Source organism: Scyliorhinus canicula, chromosome 2 (assembly GCF_902713615.1).
Source record: "Scyliorhinus canicula chromosome 2, sScyCan1.1, whole genome shotgun sequence".
Lineage (NCBI taxonomy): Eukaryota > Metazoa > Chordata > Chondrichthyes > Carcharhiniformes > Scyliorhinidae > Scyliorhinus > Scyliorhinus canicula.
The window spans coordinates 54,256,009-54,282,102 of NC_052147.1; the positions used below are offsets into that span (position 1 = coordinate 54,256,009).

General features: G+C 47.5%; 1 protein-coding gene across 6 annotated transcripts in view; it reads right to left on the bottom strand.

Annotated features, from left to right (window-relative positions):
- The window catches only part of pygl (phosphorylase, glycogen, liver), a 219,914-nt gene that overhangs the window by 80,043 nt on the left and 113,777 nt on the right, over positions 1 to 26,094 (bottom strand). For all 6 annotated transcript variants that reach the window (XR_005458132.1, XM_038778436.1, XM_038778465.1 and 3 more), the window contains exons 8-11: positions 23,054 to 23,194; positions 17,532 to 17,624; positions 11,744 to 11,890; positions 3,133 to 3,296 (exon numbers count right to left, since the gene is read on the bottom strand). Coding sequence is in view for 5 of the 6 variants with exons in the window: in XM_038778436.1 (XP_038634364.1) it covers positions 3,133 to 3,296; positions 11,744 to 11,890; positions 17,532 to 17,624; positions 23,054 to 23,194 (545 nt within the window). In the remaining variant the exon portion in view is untranslated. The remainder of the gene's footprint in view (positions 1 to 3,132; positions 3,297 to 11,743; positions 11,891 to 17,531; positions 17,625 to 23,053; positions 23,195 to 26,094) is intronic.

Consider the following 26,094-nt stretch of genomic DNA (forward strand, 5'->3'; position numbering starts at 1 on the left):
TACTGGGTTATGGGGATAGGGTGGAGGTGTTGACCTTGGGTAGGGTGCTCTTTCCAAGAGCCGGTGCAGACTCGATGGGCCGAATGGCCTCCTTCTGCACTGTAAATTCTATGATAATTCCTTTGCTTCTTTATAAAAATAACTTTTGAGCATTTTAACGTGACACGCGCTATGAGTTTTTCTTCTGGCTCGGGTTCTTATCAAATAATTCACCTCACACAATTTCCTTTCAATCTGATAAGATCCACTAAATCTTGCTTTAAATGGTTCACCTACCATTGGTAACAATACTAGTACTTTCTCTCCAATAACAAAATTATGAATTTTTGATTTCTTATCCGCCTCTTTCTTCATCACATGGTTTGACAATTTTAAATGCTTTCTAGCCAACTCAACAGCCGTAGTTAATCTCTCCCTAAAGGGTGACACATAATCCAACAACATAGTCTCTGACCCCTGTCTCAGCAATTTCTCTGATCAATTTAAGTGATCCTCTCACCTCATGACCAAAAATCAATTCAAATGGACTGAATTTAGTTGATTCATTAGGCGTATCCCTAATTGCAAATAGTACAAATGTAATTCCTTTATCCCAATCCTCTGGATAATACTGACTATAGGCCCTCAACGTGGTTTTTAGAGTGTGATGACATCATCCTAGTGTCCCTTATGATTCAGGATGATATACCGTTAAGATAAATTGCTTTATTCCTAAGCTATAACTTCAACATGAAATTGGATCCCTGATCTGATTGAATTTCTTTCGGTAGCCCAAATCTAGTAAAAAATTTGGTTATCTCCATTATGGTCAACAGATACTGATTCCCACTTTTGTTTTCAGTCATCGGTCCCGCACAAACAATTAGGCCCCAGTAAAAGTTCCTCAAATGCTGGAATGGATATTAAAAGGGACGGTTTGATTACTGCACGATGGATGAGTAAATCGAAGTGCTGAAACCACAATGTTTACAAACATCAACCACATCAAAGAGTTAAGTGCTGTCAATTTCCAGCTTAGAACTTCAAAATCACTCAACTGTGAAGGGATGTGGTTGGAATGCACTTAACACTCTTTGATTTGGTTGATGTTTGTAAACATTGTGGTTATAGCATAGACATAGAACAGTACAGCACAGAACAGGTCCTTCGGCCCTCGATGTTGTGCCGAGCAATGATCACCCTCCTCAAACAGACGTATCCACCCTATACCCGTAACCCAACAACCCCCCCCCCCCCCCCCCCCCCCCCCCTTAACCTTACTTTTTAGGACACTACGGGCAATTTAGCATGGCCAATCCACCTAACCCGCACATCTTTGGGCTGTGGGAGGAAACCGGAGCACCCGGAGTAAACCCACGCACACACGGGGAGGACGTGCAGACTCCGCACAGACAGTGACCCAGCCGGGAATCGAACCTGGGACCCTGGAGCTGTGAAGCATTTATGCTAACCACCATGCTACCGTGCTGCCCCCTTAGACGTACTTAGACTTACTAATAATAATAATCTTTATTGTCACAAGTAGGCTTACATTAACACTGCAATTAAGTTACTGTGAAAAAACCCTCTCATTGCCACATTCCGGCGTCTGTCCGGGTACACAGAGGGAGAATTCAGAATGTCCAAGTTACCTAACAGCACGTCTTTCGGGACTTGTTGGAGGAAACCGGAGCACCTGGAGGAAACCCACGCAGACACAGGGAGAACGTGTAGACTCCGCACAGTGACCCAAACCGGGAATCGAACTTGGGATCCTGGTGCTGTGAAACAACAGTGCTACCCACAGTGCTGCGTGCTGCCCTTACTCATCAATGAGAAAGATGAATGAAGCAAGGTTCATAGCTGGCTTGTGGAAGCTGTCAATAACAGACACTTATGGCTTGCAGCTAATGGATCTGAGGGGTGTAATCACAGGTCACAGCTGTTCTCTTTCCAGGAATGGACAAGTGGCACTTCCAGGTTAAGTGTTACAACTCTACTTTTTTTCAATGTCCCTGTCTGGACTGCTCTCTAGCTTCCAGACAGAGGACTCTTTTCCAGGGAATTTGTGGGGGGGTCTCTCTAGTTAGGAGGTCCCTGTGGACCACTACGGCAGGTTTCTTTAGTTAGGGGTCCCTCTGGAGTCTCCCTATTTAGGGGGTCTTTGGGTGAGGCCCCTCTAGTTAGGAGGTCTCTGTGAAGGCTTCCTTTAGTTAAGGGGTCTCTGGAGGGGTCTCCCTTTTTAGAGGGTTTCTCCAGTTAGAAGGTCCCTGGGGTGGCGCAGTCATCTAGTAGGGGAGGGGTGCGCAGGGCATGTATTGTGGGCAGTGTGGGCCTTGGATGAACTTTGGGGCCGACTCCCTTGAGGAGTTCCCCTCTTGGCCCACTGCGAGGTCCATCACATCAGGTTCATGTTTGATGATAGTTGTATTCTGCGCCCACGTGATTCCCGGCACGGAGGACCAGAGAATCTGGTGCTCGGCCCGCAAAGTGGACGCAAGTAGGTGCGAACCCTGAACCTGAAGCCAGCTGGAGGCCGGAGCATGGTGATCAGATCGGCGCTTGGTTATTCCCAGATGCCTGATTCTCCGCCGCATCATGGACCCTGCTGTTGTGGCAGACGATGGAGAATATAGCCCCTGAGTCAGTGGAGTTGGGGTGCTCCAACTACCCACCAGGCCATAGGAGGATTATCCTGGCTGCAGTGTCAGCAGGAATGGGGTAGTAAGTACTTTATTTAAAATAAATTTAGTGAACCCAAATAATTTTTTTCCAATAAAGGGGCAATTTAGTGTGGCCAATCCACCTAGCCTGCACGCAATCACGGGGAGAATGTGCAAACTCCACACTGACAGTGACCCAGAGCCGGGATCGAACCTGGAACCTCAGCGCTGTGTGGCTGCAAGGCTAACCACTGCACCTGTAATAAGGACTTTTGGGGCACCATTGCTCCATTTCCATCACGGGAAGATCTAGAAATTCAGCCCCTTAATTTCTGTGTCATGATTTTAGATGCATTTTTCTATCAACATTTATCATGTAAGAATGGTATTTCAAACAATCTCTTGCAAACAAGAACAGTAACATAAAAGTTGGCAACAGTCATTCAAAATGATCAATTGGCTATTGAATATTGAAAAAGCATATCCTTACACCTGCTCTTTGATGATCTTGGAATGAATCTTGGCTACACCATTCACTGCATGAGAACCAACAATGCACAGGTGTGCCATATTTATCTTCTTTTCTCCATCCTCTTCTACAAGAGACATTCGTCTTAAACGTTGGTCATCTCCGGGATATAAACTTCTAATTTTCTGTGGAAAAGAGCAATTGTAAGAATACAATATTTTAAAAAGTAGACACATTAAGTTGCAATATGACAATGTCTGTGATTGAGAGAATCATTCTGTTCAAATGGATGAAAATGATTGACCAATCCATTCTAAATAACTGCAGTGTTTTTTTTAAATGAAAGGACATTTAATTAAAGCAAATGAACGAAATTTGACCTCATTGCACCTGTTTATGGGACTAAAATGGGTAAGGACAATATGTTATGACTAATCATGCCAGGGGTACGGGCTTGATCTGTTGGCATATGTGGCTATTCAGATCCCAATCCTTGTATGTGTGAATGATGGATTTAATGCCTGTTCCAGAATCCCAATATTAAATTAATGAGTGACCATTCAGGGCATTGCATTGGTCACTTCTTCATATCATCTCCCCTCACACTGCATTGTCCTACCTGAGCTCCAACATTATGAAAACATCCCTCCCCTGCTTCTCATCACAACAGGACATCACTGCACCTCCTGCTTGTACTTGAGCAATCCTTCTACTGTCCTCACCTCCTCTCTCTTACCCACATCGGCTGATTCTTCCTGCCATCCTGTATATTGCCTTAAATTCTTAAGCACAGCACAATCTAACCCATTATCACTATTCTTGAAGAAGCCAGCACACAACAGATGAGGGAATGCAAGACCACGAAAATGCATGCACTCACCCCAATGGAAGAGACTACCATTAGCATAATAAACAATAAAGGTTAAAACAAAAGGGATGAGATCCTGCAGGCAGAACATAAGATGCTAGGAAAGAAACCAGCAAGCAGGACCTCCGGTAATAATCTCTGGATTATGTTTGGTGCCACATGTTAATGAGTACAGAAATAGGAGGATGAGGCAGATGACATAGTGACCAAGGTGAAGAGAATGAATGTATCGTAGCTAAATTTGCCAATGACACCAAGATTGATGCCAAGAGGAGGTAGAGAGTTTCCAAAGGAATATAGACAGCTTAAGTGAGTGAAAAAAATTGAAAGATGTAGTATAATGTGGGTAAATATGCATTTGTTTATCTTTGGCAGGAAGAAAATTATTTAAATAGAGAATGATTGGTAGTACAGAGAGATCTAGAACAAAATAATAAAATAACATAAAAGAAACAGGAACAAAAGAAATAAACTGGAAAGATTATTACAGACTCGTGTAATAAAAAATGCATTGCTTTAGAAGCAGTTCAGAGGTTCACTGGACTCATTCCTGGCATGAAGGGGTTGTCTTATGAAGAAAGGTTGAGCAGGTTAGGCCATTTAGAAGAATGAGAGGTTATCTGATGGAAATAGATAAGATCCTGAGGGAACTTGATAGGGTGGATACCGGAGGACGTTTTCTTTGTGAGGGAGACTAAAACTCGGGGACAGAGTTTAAAAATAAGAGGTCACCCTTTGAAGACAGAGACGAGGCGAAACCTTGGGCTAGATTCTCCGATCCCCGATGCTGAAATCATGTTCGGCGACGAGGCAGAGAATCCCCGATGATGACAAAATCGGGGTTGGGGGGGGGGGGGGGGGGCACCGCTTTTGCGATGCCCACCCCCTGAGAAGAGGCATAATCTAGGAGTACGCCGCACGCTGTAACCATGCCCTCCTTACGTTGGCTGAGGCCCGCCCCACGATGCTCCGCCCCGACCGGCCGAGATCCCGACGGCGTGGAACTCTCATGGTCTCACCCATCGGGAACTCAGCGTGGCGGCTGTGGACTCAATCCAGCGCCGCCACAGTCAGGGGAGGGATGATCCGCGGGCAGGGGAGCATTATTCGGGGCAGGGGGCACTGTGATGGGGTGGTCTGGGTCTCTCGAGCTGGCTGAATGGGGGGACTATTTTTGCGGGCTGGGTCCGTGAGTGGCATCCGCCATGAAGCATGGCGTGGCCGCCACCGAGCACATGCGCATCCACAGAGCCAGCAAAGCCTCTGGGCCATATATATCGCCAGCTCGAGCTGGGAGCTGTACGCTGCAAGCCCCCCCCCCCCCCCCAAAAACAGGGTATCAGGGGCCGTTTTGCGCCTGTTTACCTGGTTTATTAGTTAGTGAACCAGTTAGTTGGTTCAAAAGATGGTTTATTTACATACACAAGAGTTATCTCAACATGCAAACACAATATTTTTTATGAGTTAAACTACACCTATCAGCTCCAATAACCTCTAAACCTCAGGGCGACCGGCACTGTGCAAATGGATAAAGGCCTTAATCTGGATTTCACTTGGCTGGTTCGAAGAAAGTGGTCCTGTCTCTGCTGGGCTCATCCGTCAGGTAGCGATCATTGGTCTTGAACTTAACTGGCTGTTCCTGCTGAAATTGGGTAGGCACAGGCCGGATCCAAGAGAGACAAAACACATGGCTGTGCTCTTTTATCCCTCTGCGATTTTGACCTCTTTGGGGTGGTCCTTAACCTTGGAACCAATAGCTCGACAGGGCTCTGATCACTCTCTGTGATTTTGGCCAATAAAGGGGTGGGTGCCTTGGTAGCTGGGCCGGTCCTTAGCGGTCATTGACCTTGGCAGTTATGCTTTCTGAGTAAAGGGAGTGGTGCCGATCAGTCTGCGGCTGTACTGGTTGCTTGATTGGAGTTCTATTGTCCTGGGAAAATGGCCATTGAAATGTAAACAAGCGGGGTTTCCGTCAGGTCTGGTTACCCGTGTTTTAGATACACATAGGCTGTGTATCTGTCTGAGTCCTGGGTTGGCCATAATTCCCATGGTGCTTTGGTCCATCTTAGATGGCTGCACCATCACTCCACCTCTTGCCCGACCACCCTGTTTCCCCCTCCAAGGGTCAATATATTTTTTTTCTTTTTATAAATTTAGAGTACCCAATTATTTTTTTCCAATTAAGGGGCAATTTAGCATGGTCAATCCACATAACCTGCACATCTTTGGGTTGTAGGGGTGAACCCACGCAGACACGGACAGAATGTGCAAACTCCACACGGACAGTCTCCAAGGGTCACTATATCGTGATATGCCTGTAGGTCCCTATACAAGCAAGGGAGCGGTGACCACTCACTGTGAGGAAAGCTGTAGTGCTCCTCAGGATCTGATTAAGTCTGACTCCTGCCTTTTACTGACAGAACGCTCACAGCCATCCTGATGATGGAGACGGCTTTTGATATTGGACTAGTGTCAAGGGGGGGGGGGGGGGGGGGCAAGAGGAACAAGGGTGGAGATGCGGGCAGGCCCGCAGTGAGCATTTACATGACAGAGATTTCACATCTATCAGGTGTGAAATGTTTTAATGGTGAACATTTTAACATGACAGATTTCCATTCCCTCAAGCTACGGGCAGTGACCTTACCAGTGCCCACTCACTGTTCATCACACTAGTTGTTCTTCCGTGGTCGAGTGTTACATTTCATGGTGTCCCCAGGATGCATATCAGAGGTGAAGACAGACTGCTGCTTTCTACGTCTTGTGTACTTTGATGCCCTTGTTGAACGCCCTCTGCAGGAACTGCAGCCGGAGGACTCCAGCCAACTTATCGGTGTCACAGGCGTCGCCATGCCACCTTGTTCTGCCTGTTGCTCTTGAGATGTGCTGGTGTCAGGAAAGGGGATTCAGAAGAACTGGAGACCACTGTAGTCTTCTTGGAGCAAGGCCCCGGGTTGGGTTCCAGTTTCCTCCTCCAGGTGGGTGCCCGTAGAGCCCTGGATGACTCCATGGGATAGAAGGACAGGTGGAGTAAGTTCCAGATGCCTCGGAGTCACCTGGCCAGTCCATTGTCCGGACCATGGTGTTGATGCCCTCAGTGATGCTCCTCAGTGACTCGGCCACGCTCTGGAGTGCCTCGGCAATGTCCACCTGCATCTGGAACATGCTCATCAACTGGCACATGATGTTGAGGCCCTCAGCCATGGTCATCACAGACTGAGCCATGCCTTGGACACCACCACTCATAGCGCAGACGTCGTGCTCCAGGTTTTCCACTGTGTCGCCACACTAACAGTGTTGACCAGGGTGGCATGCATTGCCAGCACTATCGCCTGCGCCTGAAGGCTTTGGGACTCGTCCAATCTGCCTTGCATGCTCTGCAATGTCACTGACGCCCCCTCCTGAACATCATGGCTGTGTCTTATCTGCATCATCTCTGGGAGAACCTTGTCCAGAGGCATCTGGCTGGGACCGACTGAGTCCTGGGATCCAGCAGCCCGCTGTCTTCCTTGCATGACCCTACCACCACCGATGTACTCAGCAACTGTGTGGCGCTCACAAATTGTGCCCCCAAAGCATTTCCACTATTGTCGCCCACCAGATGTGTGTCTCTGTGCTGTTGGAGGGTGGGATATCTGTGGTGCACCGCTGGTGTTCTCCTCGGACCTCTCCTCCATGGTGTTCTCTTGTGTGACCTTGGGGGGGGGGGGGGGGGTGAATATTTACGGATGGACTGGCCTCATGAGATGGTGGTCCTGCAAGACAATGGACATGTGGTCAGTGAAAGAGAAGAATAATTTTGTGGGACATCAACAACCAACTTCAGAAAGGTCATTTGGATAATGGGAGAGTGAATCCACTTCTCAGCCGCAAGCTGACCTCACTGTCTGTCACAACTCTCTCCTCAGGGAACTCTGCAATCTCGAGGGCCATTCCTTAGCGGGTGAGGATTCGAATCTCTGGCATCGGCATCATCCCCCCCCCCCCCCCTCCCCATCTTTACCCTTTTCCTCTTATTATGGGCTATCTTCTCTGCGGGGACAAGAGGAGGACATTGTGAGCTGCAAGCTTGATGGGTCAGGGGGTCAACAGAGGGTGGCATGTGTGGGCACCGTGCCTAGTCATGAAGGGGCTTTGATGGTGGGTGCTACGGGGTTCTGAAAAACAAGCTTGAAGATCGGATTTTAGGAGAATTAAAGATGTCAGCCAGTGGATTTGGGGGCGGGGTGGTTTGAGTAATTGAGGTGTCATGAGAAAGGTGGTAATTTACCCTTGCAGCTCGTTGGAGGTCTTCTTCCGACATTGGACGACTGTCCTCCTGGTCATGCTGTCCACATTCACTGCAGCTGCTACTGCCTCTTAGGTGGCATTGCTGACCCTGCTGCTGGTTCTCCGACCCCATCGTTGGCGCTGAGCAGCTGAGGCACAAGATCCGGGGGGGGGGGGGGGGGGGGGGGGTGCTCATTTTTGGGAGTAAATGCAGGTGAATACAGACCGCAATCTTGCCAATGTGGCCAATGCAAAACAACCCGCCAAACCCATCCAAAATTATACTTTGCAATTTTTTGGGTGAATTGCGCCCCTGGTCTCTGCTTGTGAGAACCAGTAGCGACCTTGCGGTGGGAGAATTGTAGGATCCGTGTGAATTCGGCTTAAGCCAATTCTGACTATCTAAATTTGATTTTAATAAGCAAATTACGTGTACTGGGAGGGCTCAGGAACATCATGCACTGTTTGTGCCCGACGCAAATTCAGTTTCAGGGCTCTCTCAGTTTATCCCAACGTAGCGGGATTTGCCGGATGCAACGCAACCAGAAAATCGCCATTGTCTATCCCTTGCAATTTTTTGTATCTGTTCAGCCTCCAGGATATACGTTGGGCAAGCAACTTTCAATGTAACAGGAGTTCTTGTGTTTTTTCATTCTTTCATGGGATGCAAGCATCACTGGCAAACCCAGCATTTATTACCTATCCTTAAGAAAGTGGTGGTGAGCTTTAACCTTGAACTACTGTAGTCTATCTGCAAGTACACATACAGTGCTAATAGGAAGGGAGTTCCAGGGTATGAGCCAATGACTGTGAAGGATTGATGATATAGTTAAGTAAGGATGGTGTATGGCTTGGAACAGACCTTGCAAATGATGGTGTTCCATACGTCTCCTGCCTTTATCTTCCCAGGTGGTAAAGGTCTTGGGTTTGGCAGATTCCATTGAAGGAAGCATGGCAAGTTGTTCCAGTGCATCTTGTGTATAGTACACACTGCTGCCACTGTGCTTTGGTGATGGAAGGAGTGAAAGTTGAAGATGGTGGGTAGGTTGCTTTGTCCGGGATAGCATCGAGCTTCTTGAGTGTTGTTGGAGCTGTAATCATCCAGGCAAGTGAAGAGTATTCCATCACACTCCAGATTTATGTCTTTTAGATGATTGACAGTCTTTAGAGTTTCAGAATTCTTACCTAACATCATCGTGGAAGACAAATATTGTAAGGATTGCCACAATTAAAGAAGAAGATGCACAACCATATTTTTAGGGCAACTAAGGATGGGCAATGAATGCAAAACTCCTGGCAAACCCCACATTGTAAGAACAATGTACTGTACTGAATTTATATTATTGTCAAAACATAAAGACATTCTCTCCAGTGAAAGATCCTGCTTCAGGCACCATGAAATATGGCTTTGTGTCTGGAGTATGTTAACAGCAAGCCTTTATTAACAACTCATAACTATGTACAAATTTACAGTAGACAATATAGGTATGGAGCTGACCTCAATCTACATCTTAATCCAACTATGTCCATCGCCTGTCTGACCCACCGCCCCCTTAAAAGTCCTTGAAATTCGAGTTCAGTTGGTCTCGAGGCCTTATAACACTTCCACATTTTGTTCACCCCATTCTGCCGGGAGAGTGGTAGGTTCTGGTGTTGCTTGTTCTTGGCTTGGAGGTTGGACTGGTGTTTGGTAATGATTTCATCTGTTACTTCCATTGCTTGAGGTTAAACCACACCTGTTTGGTCTGCCGGTGTATGGCTGTTGTTACTCTTGATTTTTTCTAGTGGGGTGAAGAAAAAACTTGATGGTGTTTTTTTTTCCTTTTCCATTTAGGACATCTGGAAGCATGACAGCCGAGGAAGAGAGTCCCAGTTAGAAGAAGATCGAGTAGCATGCTCACTTCTGCTTTTTGTTGTTGATGGTGCGCAACTGCTACCAGGAACCAGCAACCCTTGTGGTTTTGGCATGCTGGTTGGACGTTGCTGTGTGTGCAGAGTGGTAGATGCGTCTACCGACTGTACCATCATCATAGTTGGAAATAGTGGTTCCTCATACTATTGATGCATTTCTCTTACCATTACCACTAAAGGTGCAATGGTAATTGTGTGTGCAATAGGTTGGTCTAACCATTGGAGTCTTTTCAGGACCTGGAATGATGATGGGCAAATGTGGTCAAAAAAAAAGAAAAATCATAGGTGAAATCAGAATCTGAATACTCCTTAGCGTTTGAGGACTGTTCTGGTCAATTAATAACTGTGGTCGTTTTGACATCTTGTGCGGGCTGGATAAGATCAAGGGCTACTATGCAGGCATCTCATCTCAGAAAAGAGAAAGGCTAATTGCGGACAACATACATCAGTTCAAAGATTTGTTTGGCACCATACCTCAGTGGTTCCAGGATCATGCTGAGCACCTGGAGTCAAACTCACCCTGCTCCATACAGTGGAATGTCTGTTGTTCAAATCCAACGGCCTTGGAGAAATGGTTCCTCATCTGGCAGGACTGTCAGACTGGCACGTGCTCTAATTTTAAATTGGTCAAATGACCATTTACCAGGGCATCAACATTCTAAAATGAAGAACCACATTTTCTAATGTCCCTCAAGAAGAATGGCTGTGCATCTTCTGGGTCTTTAGAATGTATGTGGTGCTGGGGTTTACTTGCATCGTTTACCAAAGTGACTCTGTCTGTTGCAGTGGAAGTTGTTCAATACTCGCTAGACACTGATATTTCTTCTGAGGATGCTTCGCACTGCACTCGCAAGGTTGCTCTGCTGGGCAGTTCAGGAGTTCCTTTTCCTGACTTGGGTGGTCCCTGCGTTTTTATGACTTGATATGGTGGACTGAGAGTTGGTTTCTGCCTCATGAAGTGTTCTCTTTCCCTTAGGATGGTCCTACCATGGGGCAGCACGGTAGCACAGTGGTTAGCACAGTTGCTTCACAGCTCCAGGATCCCGGGTTCGATTCCCGACTTGGGTCCCCGTTTGTGCAGAGTCTGCATGCTCTCCCCGTGTCTTTGTGGGTTTCCTCTGGGTGCTCCGGTTTCCTCCCACAGTCCAAAGATGTGCAGGTTAGGTGGATTGGCCATGCTAAATTGCCCAAGGTGGGGTGGTTACTGGGTTACGGGAATATGGTGGAGGTGTGGGCTTGGGTAGGGTACTCTTTCCAAGGTCCGGTGCAGACTCGATGGACCAAATGACCTCCTTCTGCACTGTAAATTCTATGATCTATGCTGTTCACGTGGCTCAGATAATATAGCTAGCTGCACAGCCTTGTTGAGGGTAAGATTATCTTTAGCTTGTCGGATGTCAAGGAGGATACCAGATCCTACTATCACATCCAGCATCAGCATTTCAACAAATTATCTCGTGCAACCATAATGCTTGCTACACTTCTGTATTACTTACTGCTCAAAGTGATTTCATACTCCCTTCCCATAGGGTTTAAAAAAATAAATAATAAATATTCCTAAAATATGCTGCTAAATTGTACACTTACATGTAGATGCCTCTGGTTAATTTCATAGATAATCTCCAGATGTCTGGGTAGGAGTTTCTCAAAGAGGTCTACAGGCCAACGTTCAAGGGCTTCAGGCAAAATTGTGTGATTAGTATATGCAAATGTATTCTTGGTGATTTTCCAGGCCTGAAAAAGGTCACAGATTATTACTGCTTAAAGAATGTTCATTTCTAGAGTCAACGCGTCCGCAACATGTGCCAGGCTCAGCCTGATACAATTTAAGGTTGTTCACCGGGCTCATATGACAGTGGCCTGGATGAGCAGATTCTTTGGGGTGGAAGACAGGTGCGCAAAATGTGCAGGAGGACCGGCGAACCATGTCCACATGTTTTGGACATGTCCAAAGCTTAGGGGATTTTGGCAGGGGTTTGCAGACGTCATGTCCACGGTGTTAAAAACAAGGGTGGCACTGAGTCCAGAGGTGGCAATTTTCAGGGTGTCAGAAGACCCAGGAATCCAGGAGGAGAAAGAGGCAGACTTTCTAGCTTTTGCTTTCCTGGTAGCCCAGAGACGGATACTATTAGCATGGAGGGACTCAAAGCACCCAAAGTCAGATATCTGGCTATCAGGGCACTAAGTTTATGGTTTCATATATTTTGTTGTTACTGTACCAAAAATACCTCAATAAAATGTTTATTAAAAAAAAAGGAATGTTCATTTCAATTTTTAATCTGCTCTGTGTACATTTTATGTTGAACAAATATTTTCAGTTTTTGAACTTCTGGTGGCGGCCATGGAGTGGTCGCAAACAGGGCAGCTCCGGCTTGAAGGCGTGGATTTGAGTTCTTTTTACCCAAAAACAGAGAATTTTGACGGGAAAGTGGAGCTGAAGGTGTGGTGGAGAAGTTCCCCCGGGAGTGGCACATCTGCCGGTTATCAGACCTGCCAGAAGGTTAAACATCTGGCCAAGGAATTGGAAGGGATCTGCGGCACAGCAACAATTGGAAAGATGGCAGAGGGGGAAGGGTCGGCGCATGTTGGAAAACCCCAGATGAAGCAGCTGATGCAGCTTATCAAAGAGGAGTACCACCAACAAAGAAAGGAAATGAAGGAAGACTCCGATCAAAGGCCATTGAAGGAGCGGTTGCACCCCTGAAAGGCTCGATGGAGAGAGTTGAGAAGTGCTTGGAGGCATAGGGCTCGCAGATCCGGGAGACGGAGAGGATGATATCTGACCATAGTGATCGGGTGGTGGCACTGGAGGAAGAGGTGGGGTTCATGGGAGACCGTTGCAAGTCATTGATAGCAAAGGTAGAGGAACAAGAGAACAGATCTAGAAGGTAGAACTCGGCCTGCCTGAAGGTGTAGAAGCCACGGGTGTCTCGAGGATGTTGGCGAAGGGGGTGCTGGACAAGGACTCAGAGGTAGATAGAGCGCACTGGTCTCTAAGGCAGAAACCAAGAACGGGGGAGCTACCGTGGGCTGTGATTGTAAAGGTTCACAAGTTTAAGGACAAAGTGAAGATCCTGCGGTGGGCCAGGTTAGAAACGGAACTGCGAATGGGAGGGGAACAAGGTGCGAATTTATGAGGACGTTGGAGCAGAGCCGATGAAAAAGTGTGCAGGGTTTAAGAGGACCAGGCGGCTCTCTCTCGACGATAGATCAAGTTTGGGATGCTGTACCCAGCAAAACTGTGGGTGACTTTTGAAGGCCGTGAGTAATATTTTGAAAACTCAGAGGAGCCCAAAGACTTTTTTAAAGAGCATAAACTGGGGGAAGAACTGAACTTTGATGGGAGACGAAGGATGGGGGATGCGAGTACTGTGGGGGTTGGAGGGTGGGGGCTTTTCTTTCTTCTCAGGTGGGGGGGGGGATTTCATTGTGGTGACTATTTATTAAGGGGAAATAAGGTTGTAAGGGGCAACTGCCCCCACCTTTTCCTGCCGCCTGTGGTGGCATTTATTATTTGAGGGGGTGTCCTGTGGTTTTGGATGTGTCTTTGTTTGGGTGGGGGAGGGAGAGGTCCACAGGGAACCGTTTGCACAGATCAAGGAGGAAAGGGTTTGGGGGAGGTGTGCAGTGGTGGAAAGGAGGAATGAACTTCCCTTATGAACAGAGGCTAAAAAAAGGCTTTTAGATTTGGCAAAACCATTGCAGTTAACGTTACCTGACAGCATGTGAAAAGAAGAGGTGCGTACGGCGCTAGCAGAGCATTTAAAATTGCCTGAGATACAGACAATGACCAAAGAACAAAGAAAAGTACAGCACAAGAACAGGCCCTTCGGCTCTCCAAGCCTGTGCCAACCATTCTGCCCGTCTAAACTAAAATCTTCTGCACTTCCGGGATCCGTATCCCTCTATTCTCATTCTATTCATGTATTTGTCAAGATGCCCCTTAAACGTCACTATCGTCCCTGCTTCCACCACCTCCTCCGGCAACAAGTTCCAGGCACCCAATACCCTCTGTGTAAAAAAACTAGCCTCGTACATTTCCTCTAAACCTTGCCCCTCGTACCTTAAACCTATGCCCCCTAGCAATTGACCCCTCTACCCTAGGAAAAAACCTCTGACTATCCACTCTGTCTATGCCCCTCATAATTTTGTAGACCTCTATCAGGTCGTCCCTCAACCTCCGTCGTTCTAGTGAGAACAAACCAAGTTTATTCAACCTCTTCTCATAGCTAATGCCCTCCATACCAGGCAACATCCTGGTAAATCTCTTCTGCACCCTCTCTAAAATCTCCACATCTTTCTAATAGTGTGGCAACAAAAATTGAACACTATACTCCAACTGTGGCCGCACTAAGGCTCTATACAGCTGCAGCATGACTTGCTAATTTTTATACTCAATGCCCCGGCCAATGCCATATGCCTTCTTGACTGCCTTCTCCACCTGTGTTGCCCCTTTCGCTGACCTATGGACCTGTACAGCTAGATCTCTCTGACTGTCGATACTGGTTCTACCCCATTAGAACTGGCAAAAATTCAGTTACAGATTAAACAACTGGAACATGAGAAAGAATTAAAGTAGCTTGGATACGCAATGAGGGACAAAGAAAAAGAGAAAGAGGAAAGAGCAAAAGAGAGAAAGGGAGATACAGATCAGGGAAAAAGAGAAAGAGAGAGAGGAAAGAAAAGAGAGAAAGGGACCTACATATCAGGCAAAAAGAAAAGGAGTAAGAAGAAACAAAGAAAGAATAGCTCTAGCAGAACAAAAAGAAAGAGAAAGGAAGGAAAGGGAAGAAGAGGGAGAGTTTGAACTTCATAAAATAGCCATGAAACATGACAGTCAGTTAAAACTGGCGGATGTAAAGGGAAACGTACAGTTGGAGGATAGTGATGAGGGTAAAGAAAAAAGCGTCATACTTGTAGGCTTGGTGGTGATCTATTTAAATATGTCCAAGCATTGCCAAGATTTGATGAGGAGGAGGTAGAAGCCTTTTTCATTTCATTTGAGAAGGTGGTTAAACAAAGGAAATGGCCACCGGACATGTGAGTTTACTGATTCAAGCACAGCTGGTAGGTAGGGCTAGTGAAGTGTTTGTATCACTACCAGAGGAGGTATCTGGGACGTATGAGGAAGTGAAAAAATCCATTTTAGGTGCATATGAACTAGTGCCTGAAGCCTACAGACAAAGGTTTAGAAATTTAAGGAAAAAAACTGGTCAAACATACATGGGCCAGGATTCTCCGATCCCGCAGCCAAGTTCTGATGCCAGCGGCAAAAGAGACGCGAGCCACTCCAGCATCAACGGGTCGCCAGGCCCAGGTATTCACCTCTTCATAGGGGGCTAGTACGGTGCCGGAGTGGTGTCTGCTGCTCCAGCGCTCAAAAGGGTCCATGATACACTTTGGTGTTCCTTAAACCCTAGCCCATAACACAGTGATGGCGGCGGTTCGGAGGGAGATTATCTCATTCAAGGTGCAAGGAAATAGGAAGAGAGAGGAGTATGAACGATTATTGGGTGAGATAGTCGAGGTGGACAGGGAATAGTCGAGGTCCTTCACCGTGGCGGGATTGGTGAAGAGAAAGAAGGTACAGGGGCAGTCGATGGCTGACGACTGGAAAGGCTGTTGAGAAGCTACGGAGGACGAGGGGGGGGGGGTTGCAGTATGAATATGGAGAGAAGGCGAGCCGCACGCTAGCCCATCAGCAGGCCACGTCCAGAGAACCCTGAGGGTACAAACAGGGAAGGGGGAGGTAGTATCGGAACCGGGGAGGATAAATGAGGTTTAGGGAGTATTATGAGAAACTGCACAAGGCCGATCCAGTGGGTGAGGAAGGGGATATGGGGTGGTTTTTGGATGGGTTGGAATTCCTATGGCTGGATGAGAAGTAGAGGCAGGCGCTAGAGGAGCCTTTAGGGTTGAGAGAGGTAATGGAAAGCATAAGAGGGATGAAGTTGGGGAAGGCCCCGGGGCCGGACGGTTATCCGGAGGAGTTTCATAAGGAGTTTGCAACGGAGTTGGCACCACATCGACTGGGGGCGTTTACCGAGGCACTGGAGAAGGAGTGCTGCTGGAGATAATGACACAGGCGATGATTACGCTAAGTCCAAAGAAAGGGAAGGACCCGCTAGAGTGTGGGTCATACAGGCGTATAATCACTGTTGAATACAGACGTGTAAGTGTTGGCTAAGTTAGGGGCGTGGAGGATGTAAGGCTGCGTTCCAAGGGTGGTTGTAGAGGATTAAACGGGATTCATGAAGGGCAGGCAACCCTTCAGTAATAGAAGGTGACTTCTGAATGTGATCATGACCCCGTCAAGAGGACGTGCACCAGAAGTAGTGGTGTTTACGTCGCAGGAAAGGCATTTGACCAGGTGGAGTGGCGGTACTTTTTAAAAAATTTTTTTAGAGTACGCTCAGGACGCTAACAAAGATTGTGGGGGTAGAGGTCGGGCCGGACCCTATGCTGGCAATTTCTGGGGTATCAGAAATGCCGGAGCTGATGGAGGGAAGGAAGGCTGATGTATTCATTGAATTTACAGTGCAGAAGATGTCATGGCCATCACCTCTCTGGTTGCCCAGTGAAAAGTTTTGCTGGAATGGCCGTTAATAACGCCGCCAGGGGTGGCAGCCTGGCTAGGGGACCTGTACGACTTCCTCCAGTTGGACAAGATTAAGTTTGAATTGAGGGATTCAGCGGAGGGCTTTGAGGCACGGTGGGGATTGTTCACGACCATGCTTGAGGCATTGTTTGTCGTGGGGGTGCGGGGAAGGGGGGGGGGGGGGGGGGGGGGAGGGGGGGGGGGGGAAGTGTTCAGACTGTAAAATTGTGAGTTTGGGAGAATATTCCCCAGATTATTCATGTTGTTGTATTTTTGAATAGTTTGGAATAAAATACATTTTAAAAAAATTTCAGATTTCAATATGCTTTCACCAAAACCGCAATCACTAACTGTAGTTACTTTATTGTGCGTTTTCATCTGTCACTTGAGACAGTCTCTAATGAGACTGTCAATTCACATCAAAGTAAGGACATTCTTGTCATATGGAACCAGACCACTCGATATTGAGTTGAGACAGCCAAGACTCTTTCCCATTAGGTCTTTTTAGTCTGAGGCACTGAGTCCAACGATAGCATCTCTACTGGTTGAGAGAGTGAAAATCAAAACAGGTCTTCTGATCTGCACAGGTCAGGTTCATGCTGTTTTTACCAAATTAGAAATTGTGGAGTCTATTTTAAATATATGGAACTATTCCTACTCCTACTGAAAAATAGTTGAGCATTTTAATGTGCTTTAAAGACCCATTCATGATCAGTTATCTTGTGTTTCAGAGTTGTTATGCTTAAAAATAAGTTGTTCTTGTATACATGGTCTAACCTGATCCCAACCAATCTTCTCGATGTCCATTAAAATCCTCATTAACTCAGGAATTGCCAAAGCAGGATGAGTGTCATTCAGCTGAATTGCCACCTACAATATGTATAATGGGATTTATTAGTACAAAATTACATATAATTGATTATTTCTCATCACTTCATCTCTTGTGAGCAGAAAATACCAGTGTACAATACAGATCAAATGACTTAGGAATGATTCATTTCAGGTGAGGAACAGCACCACTCCACAAGACACTTCCTTGTCTTCTGGCCTCAATGTTACTTTACAACTTCCAGGCTTTAACCATTGCTCTCATTTACTCCCCTACAGCAGATATGTGGAACAAGTGCATCAAAGGAACTAGGAATGGCAAAGTGTGGGCTTGTGCTTGAGATAGGTGGTTCCCCATTGTTATGTGGCCGTGAGGGTGCTTTGCATTCTTGCTGACCACTGCCTTTCTTGTGCAACATTTCTGCTGACAGGTTTGTGTTGTGGACCTGTGCACATTAAGAACTGAACTGGCATTAGGGAAACTCATTTCAGTTAGTGCATTTAAGATTGACAGACAGAATAGGTTTTCTTTCTTTTAAATATAAATTTAGAGTACCCAATTCATTTTTCCAATTAAGGGGCAATTTAACAACCAGCAGAGGGCAGCAGAGCAGAGCTACTGATCAGCTGTTCTGGGGAAATTTGCATACGTGCAGTGCGGTCAGCCTAAGTTGAAGGTGAACCTGCGAAGAAGACCCAAGGAGTTTGAGTAAAGGCAAGCAACCAGCAGAGGGCAGCAGAGCAGAGCTACTGATCAGCTGTTCTGGGGAAATTTGCATACGTGCAGTGCGGTCAGCCTAAGTTGAAGGTGGTTTGTGGAGGGGCTGTTGGCAAGTGACAGTTAAACCCGAAACACTTTGTGAGTGTTTCCCACCCTACCTCCTCCTCTAACCAACCCCCCCACCCCACGGTGGTTGGGAAGCGGGAGCAGGGGCCTGTCGTGAAGGTGAGTGAGTGCCTTTAAGTTTGCTTACCTTTCAGCGGGATCAGGGTTTGAGGTAATATCAGGTAAGCTCTTCCTTTCTTTTTCTTTTTCTTGTTTTTTTTAATCTAGAGGGGATGTCAGGGAAGGCAGTACAATGCTCCTCCTGCAGAATGTTTGAGGTGAGGGACGCCGTCAGTGTCCCTGCTGATTTCATCTGTGGGAAGTGCACCCAACTCCAGCTCCTCAAAAACCGTGTTAGGGACCTGGAGCTTGAGCTGGATGAACTTCGGATCATTCGGGAGGCAGAGGGGGTCATAGATAGGAGCTTCAGGGAAGTAGTTACACCAAAGACTGGAGATAGATGGGTAACTGTAAGAGGGACTGGGAAGAAGCAGTCAGTGCAGGGACCCCCTGCGGTCGTTCCCCTGAGTAACAAGTATACCGTTTTGGATACTTGTGGGGGGGACGACTTACCAGGGGTAAGCCATGGGGTACGGGCCTCTGGCACGGAGTCTGTCCCTGTTGCTCAGAAGGGAAGGGGGGAAAGGAGTAGAACATTAGTAATTGGGGACTCAATAGTCAGGGGCACAGATAGGAGATTTTGTGGGAGCGAGGAGAGACTCACGTTTGGTATGTTGCCTCCCAGGTGCAAGGGTACGTGATGTCTCGGATCGTGTTTTCCGGGTCCTTAAGGGGGAGGGGGAGCAGCCCCAAGTCGTAGTCCACATTGGCACTAACGACATAGGTAGGAAAGGGGACAAGGATGTCAGGCAGGCCTTTAGGGAGCTAGGATGGAAGCTCAGAGCGAGAACAAACAGAGTTGTTATCTCTGGGTTGTTGCCCGTGCCACGTGATAGTGAGATGAGGAATAGGGAGAGACAGCAATTAAACACGTGGCTACAGGGATGGTGCAGGCGGGAGGGATTCAGATTTCTGGATAACTGGGGCTCTTTCTGGGGAAGGTGGGACCTCTATAGACAGGATGGTCTACATCTGAACCTGAGGGGCACCAATATCCTGGGGGGGGAGATTTGTTAGTACTCTTTGGGGGGGTTTTAAACTAATTCAGCAGGGGCATGGGAACCTGGATTGTAGTTTTGGGGTGCGAGAGATTGAGAGTAGAGAGGTCAGGAGCACAGTTTTGACTTCGCAGGAGGGCGGCAGTGTTCAGGTCTGTGGTTTGAAGTGTGTCTATTTCAATGCCAGGAGTATACGAAATAAGGTAGGGGAACTGGCAGCATGGGTAGGTACCTGGGACTTCGATGTTGTGGCCATTTCAGAGACATGGATAGAGCAGGGACAGGAATGGTTGTTGCAGGTTCCGGGGTTTAGGTGCTTTAGTAAGGTCAGAGAAGGGGGCAAAAGAGGGGGAGGTGTGGCGCTGCTAGTCAAGGACAGTATTACGGTGGTAGAAAGGATGCAAGATGGGGACTCTTCTTCCGAGGTAGTATGGGCTGAGGTTAGAAACAGGAAAGGAGAGGTCACCCTGTTGGGAGTTTTCTATAGGCCACCTAATAGTTCTAGAGATGTAGAGGAAAGGATGGCGAAGATGATTCTGGAAAAGAGCGAAAGTAACAGGGTAGTTGTTATGGGAGACTTTAACTTTCCTAATATTGACTGGAAAAGATATAGTTCGAGTACATTGGATGGGTCGTTCTTTGTACAATGTGTGCAGGAGGGTTTTCTGACACAATATGTTGACAGGCCAACAAGAGGTGAGGCCACTTTGGATTTGGTTTTGGGTAATGAACCAGGCCAGGTGTTAGATCTGGAGGTAGGTGAACACTTTGGAGACAGTGACCACAATTCGGTGACCTTTACGTTAGTGATGGAAAGGGATAAGTATACCCCGCAGAGCAAGAGTTATAGCTGGGGGAAGGGCAATTATGATGCCATTAGACATGACTTAGGATGTGTTGGTTGGAGAAGTAGGCTGCAAGGGTTGGGCACACTGGATATGTGGAGCTTGTTCAAGGAACAGCTATTGCATGTTCTTGATAAGTACGTACCAGTCAGGCAGGGAGGAAGGGGTCGAGCGAGGGAACCGTGGTTTACCAAAGAAGTGGAATCTCTTGTTAAGAGGAAGAAGGAGGCCTATGTGAAGATGAGGCGTGAAGTTTCAGTTGGGGCGCTTGATAGTTACAAGGAAGCGAGGAAGGATCTAAAGAGAGAGCTGAGACGAGCAAGGAGGGGACATGAGAAGTCTTTGGCAGGTAGGATCAAGGAAAACCCAAAAGCTTTCTATAGGTATGTCAGGAATAAAAGAATGACTAGGGTAAGAGTAGGGCCAGTCAAGGACAGTGGTGGGAAGTTGTGTGTGGAGGCTGAGGAGATAAGCGAGATACTAAATGAATACTTTTCGTCAGTATTCACTCAAGAAAAAGATAATATTGTGGAGGAGAATGCTGAGACCCAGGCTATTAGAATAGATGGCATTGAGGTGCGTAGGGAAGAAGTGTTGGCAATTCTGGACAAGGTGAAAATAGATAAGTCCCCGGGGCCGGATGGGATTTATCCTAGGATTCTCTGGGAAGCCAGGGAAGAGATTGCTGAGCCTTTGGCTTTGATTTTTAGGTCATCATTAGCTACAGGAATAGTGCCAGAGGACTGGAGGATAGCAAATGTGGTCCCTTTGTTCAAGAAGGGGAGTAGAGATAACCCCGGTAACTATAGGCCGGTGAGCCTAACGTCTGTGGTGGGTAAAGTCTTGGAGAGGATTATAAAAGATACGATTTATAATCATCTAGATAGGAATAATATGATTAGGGATAGTCAGCATGGTTTTGTGAAGGGTAGGTCATGCCTCACAAACCTTATCGAGTTCTTTGAGAAGGTGACTGAACAGGTAGACGAGGGTAGAGCAGTTGATGTGGTGTATATGGATTTCAGTAAAGCGTTTGATAAGGTTCCCCACGGTCGGCTATTGCAGAAAATACGGAGGCTGGGGATTGAGGGTGATTTAGAGATGTGGATCAGAAATTGGCTAGTTGAAAGAAGACAGAGAGTGGTAGTTGATGGGAAATGTTCAGAATGGAGTTCAGTTACGAGTGGCGTACCACAAGGATCTGTTCTGGGGCCGTTGCTGTTTGTCATTTTTATAAATGACCTAGAGGAGGGCGCAGAAGGATGGGTGAGTAAATTTGCAGACGACACTAAAGTCGGTGGAGTTGTAGACAGTGCGGAAGGATGTTGCAGGTTACAGAGGGACATAGATAAGCTGCAGAGCTGGGCTGAGAGGTGGCAAATGGAGTTTAATGTGGAGAAGTGTGAGGTGATTCACTTTGGAAAGAATAACAGGAATGCGGAATATTTGGCTAATGGTAAAATTCTTGGTAGTGTGGATGAGCAGAGGGATCTCGGTGTCCATGTACATAGATCCCTGAAAGTTGCCACCCAGGTTGATAGGGTTGTGAAGAAGGCCTATGGTGTGTTGGCCTTTATTGGTAGAGGGATTGAGTTCCGGAGCCATGAGGTCATGATGCAGCTGTACCAAACTCTGGTACGGCCGCATTTGGAGTATTGCGTACAGTTCTGGTCGCCTCATTATAGGAAGGACGTGGAAGCTTTGGAACGGGTGCAGAGGAGATTTACCAGGATGTTGCCTGGTATGGAGGGAAAATCTTATGAGGAAAGGCTGATGGACTTGAGGTTGTTTTCGTTAGAGAGAAGAAGGTTAAGAGGTGACTTAATAGAGGCATACAAAATGATCAGAGGGTTAGATAGGGTGGACAGCGAGAGCCTTCTCCCGCGGATGGAGGTGGCTAGCACGAGGGGACATAGCCTTAAATTGAGGGGTAATAGATATAGGACAGAGGTCAGAGGTGGGTTTTTTACGCAAAGAGTGGTGAGGCCGTGGAATGCCCTACCTACAACAGTAGTGAACTCGCCAACATTGAGGTCATTTAAAAATTTATTGGATAAGCATATGGATGATAAGGGCATAGTGTAGGTTAGATGGCCTTTAGTTTTTTTTTCCATGTCGGTGCAACATCGAGGGCCGAAGGGCCTGTACTGCGCTGTATCGTTCTATGTTCTATGTTCTTAGCGTGGCCAATGCACCTAGCCTGCACATCTTTTGGGTTGTGGGGCAAAACCCACGCAAACACGGGGAGAATGCGCAAACTTCACACGGACAGTGACTCAGAGCCGGTATCGAACCCGGGACCTAGGCGCCGTGAGGCAGCAGGGCTAACCCACTGCGCCATCATGCTGCCCTAAAATAGTTTTTCATCACATCAGTATGAATTGGATTAATCCCAGATTGCAGTTGTAAAGGATATCGCACTAACCCATGAAAAAAAAGGAAAAAAAATCTTATTGCCACAAGTAGGCTTCAATGAACTTACTGTGAAAAGCCCCCAGTCGCCACATTCCGGCACCTGTTCGGGGAGGCTGGTACAAGAATTGAACCCGGGCTGCTGACCTTGTTCTGCTTTACAAGCCAGCTGTTTAGCCCACTGTGCTAAACCAGCCCTCATTACACTCTTCTTTCCCCTTCCAAAGCAAAACAGTACTGATGTTAATGTTTTGTGTTGCCAGCATCTACCTTGTCAGCGAAGGAATCAAAACAATTCTTAACATCCTTGCGACTAAATTTAGAAGCCTTGAAACGACGAATAATGTCTTGAAGTGAGGCAGCGACAACGAAGTACTCCTGCTTTAGTCTCAATTCTTTTCCCTCAAAAAACTGAAAACAGAATATATTTAAGAGATATTAATACTCAGTCAAATGTAATGAAAAAAGGTTAGATTCTATAAAATGAAAAAGGCTGGTTTTATTTTCAAAATCAGCCCTTTTGATTACAGTTCTTGAACTAGGTTTTGTTTTACGATATTTTAAAATGGAGGCTTAGTTTACATGTCAACTCATTATAGTGTCAGTTATAGTTGAGACTCTGATGTTTATTTAAAGTTCCTGGGGCGGAATTCTCCGCAAACCCGACGCCGTCGTGAAACCTGGAGAGATTCACGACGGCGTCGGAAGCCTCTCCCGGCCCCCTATTCTCCCCTACCGGGGGGGATAGGCGGGCCGTACCAGGAAACTCGGCGGTCGGGCCTTGCTCGTGCATGCGCAGTTGCCGTCTTTCCCCTCAGCCGCCCCGCAAGACGTAGCGGCTTGATCTTGCGGGGCGGCGGAGGGGAAAGAATGCGTCCCCTTGAGACGCCGGCCCGACGATCGGTGGGCACCGATCGCGGGCCAGTCCCCTCCCGAGCACGGTCGTGGTGCTCGATCCCCGATCCGCCCCCACCTAGGCCCCACACTTACCTGGCGCGCCATGTTCACGACGGCAGCGACCAGGTGTGGTTGCCGCCGTCGTGAACAGGCGGGAACGGCAGGCCGGTCGGCCCATCCGGGTAGGAGAATCGCGGGCCGCCATTTCCGCGTTTCGCCGAGCGGCGTGTTGGAAAACCGGACACACCTTTTTGGGGTGGGGGGTGGGGGGAGAGAATAGCGGGAGGTGCGGGAGCGGACCTCCCGCTATTCTCCCACCAATCGTGGTTGCGGAGAATCGCGGTCCTGATGCCTGAAGATGACTTAAGATGCCAGGTGGTCACTTTCAATTCCTGATCGCTTCTGACAGCATACAAGTTCTTTTGATTGTTAATCATGCTTGTTGAGTGAAAAAGATTGCTTTTGTATGCTAATGATTGCTTCCACAAATTTACCAAAAATGTAATGGATTGGCTTTTGAATACTTGAGTGATCAGGAGCGAGATATGGGTCCTGTCCCTGTGGAAGACCTGACATGCTGATCTATGTTGGAATTGCCCGGGATGTTTCTCTTTTTTTTAATAAGTATATATTTTTTTATATTTTATTCTCCATTTTCACATTTTCTTCAGAATTTACACCCCACCAACAGTAAACAGTAACGAATACAATGTCAATCCCCCTACCAACAACGATCCCATCCTCCCACCACCACCCATGGCCTGCATGACAATATAAGCATAAAATAAAACTAAACCTCCCAAGGAGGAAAAATTAATCAGGAATCGCCCCTGATCACCGTTGACATATATAGTCCAGCCCCCAACTCCCCCCTAATATTCAATGCCATCCAATCCCCGAAAGAGTACCGTGAATGGCACCCATGAATTGTAGACACCCCCCACTTCCTCTTGTAAACTCCTCCCCCCAACCTCGGTTCCTTCCCCCAACTTTTCACCCCGGCTAAACTCACCGAAACCTGTTCTACCAGGCTCCGATGACCGCAGCCCCTCGCCCTACCTCACATCCGTTCACTGGCCGGCTTGAACTGGCCAGCGTGGAGGCGCCCGCCCAGGTCTCCTTCCCCCTTGCCCGGTCCCAGGAAAACCAAGAAATCCCCTTTAGCACACAACCCCAGCATACACACCCAAGCCCCAAAGAACCATCATTGCAAATGAAAGTTCCAACTCTTCCCTTGTCCAAATATACAGCGTCGACTCATTTAGTACATACACCAATCTGCAGTGAAAAAATAAAGTTACATGAGGCTACATCAAATGCAGGTACACGAAACCGCTCTCAGTCCCATTTCTCAATTCTGCCACAGTCCTTCTGCCTTCTCAAACTCCTCCGCCGCTTCCGCCGTCCCAAAATAAAAGTTCTTGGATTTGTAAGTCACCCTCAACTTAGCTGGATATACTATGCCGCACTGCACCTTGCTGATGTACAGTGCCTTCATCACCCGGCTGAAGGCAACCCGCCTCCTCGCCAGCTCCACCGTAAAGTCCTGGTATATGCGTATACCAGCTCCAGCCCACTGCACCACCCGCTTCTGCTTTGCCCAGCACAGGACCTTCTCTTTCACGCTGTACCTACGGAAACACACAGTTACTACTCTTGGCAGCTCACTTGCCTTTGGTATAGGCCTCCACGACTGATGAGCCCGATCCAGTTCGTATCGAGAGGGATCGTCCCCCTCCCCCAATAGCTCCACCAACATCGTGGCAAAATAGTCCATCGGCCTCGGGCCTTTCACCCCTTCGGGCAGACCCACGATCCTCAGATTCTGTCGCCTGGATCTGTTTTCCAGGTCTTCCATTTTGGCTTGCAGACCCTTGTTGGTCTCTGTCACCTTCCACAACTCCTTCCCCATCGAGGTGAGTTGATCACTGTGCTGCGATAATACCTCTTCCACTTCCTTCGGTGTCTCACCTTGTTCCCGCACCTCCGCCGCTGCGCTTGATACCGCCACCCTCACCGGGGCAATCGCCTCCTCCACCAGCACTTTCAATACCGCCCCCATCTCCTTCTTCATCGCTTCCATGTGCTTTGTGAACTGATTTTCAAGTTCCACAACCATCACTTTGGTCATTTCCTCTGCTGTGAGCGATGCGGCCTCCCCTGGTGCTTCAGCCTCCGCTTTCCTTACAGTTCCTGCAATGACTTTTCCACTCACCGGCGGACTTTCATTAACCCCCTTTTTCATGGCCGCTTTTTTTCCAAGCTTGGACATTTCTCCTCCCTGTGCCTTCTTGCAGCTTTTTCAGCCTCCGTTGCCCCGGTTAAAACCCCAAAAGTTCTATTCCCGAGCAGGAGCCCTCCAGTGTGCAGCTGCCCCCCGCCAGCCATCACTGGAAGTCCTTTTATAAGTTTAT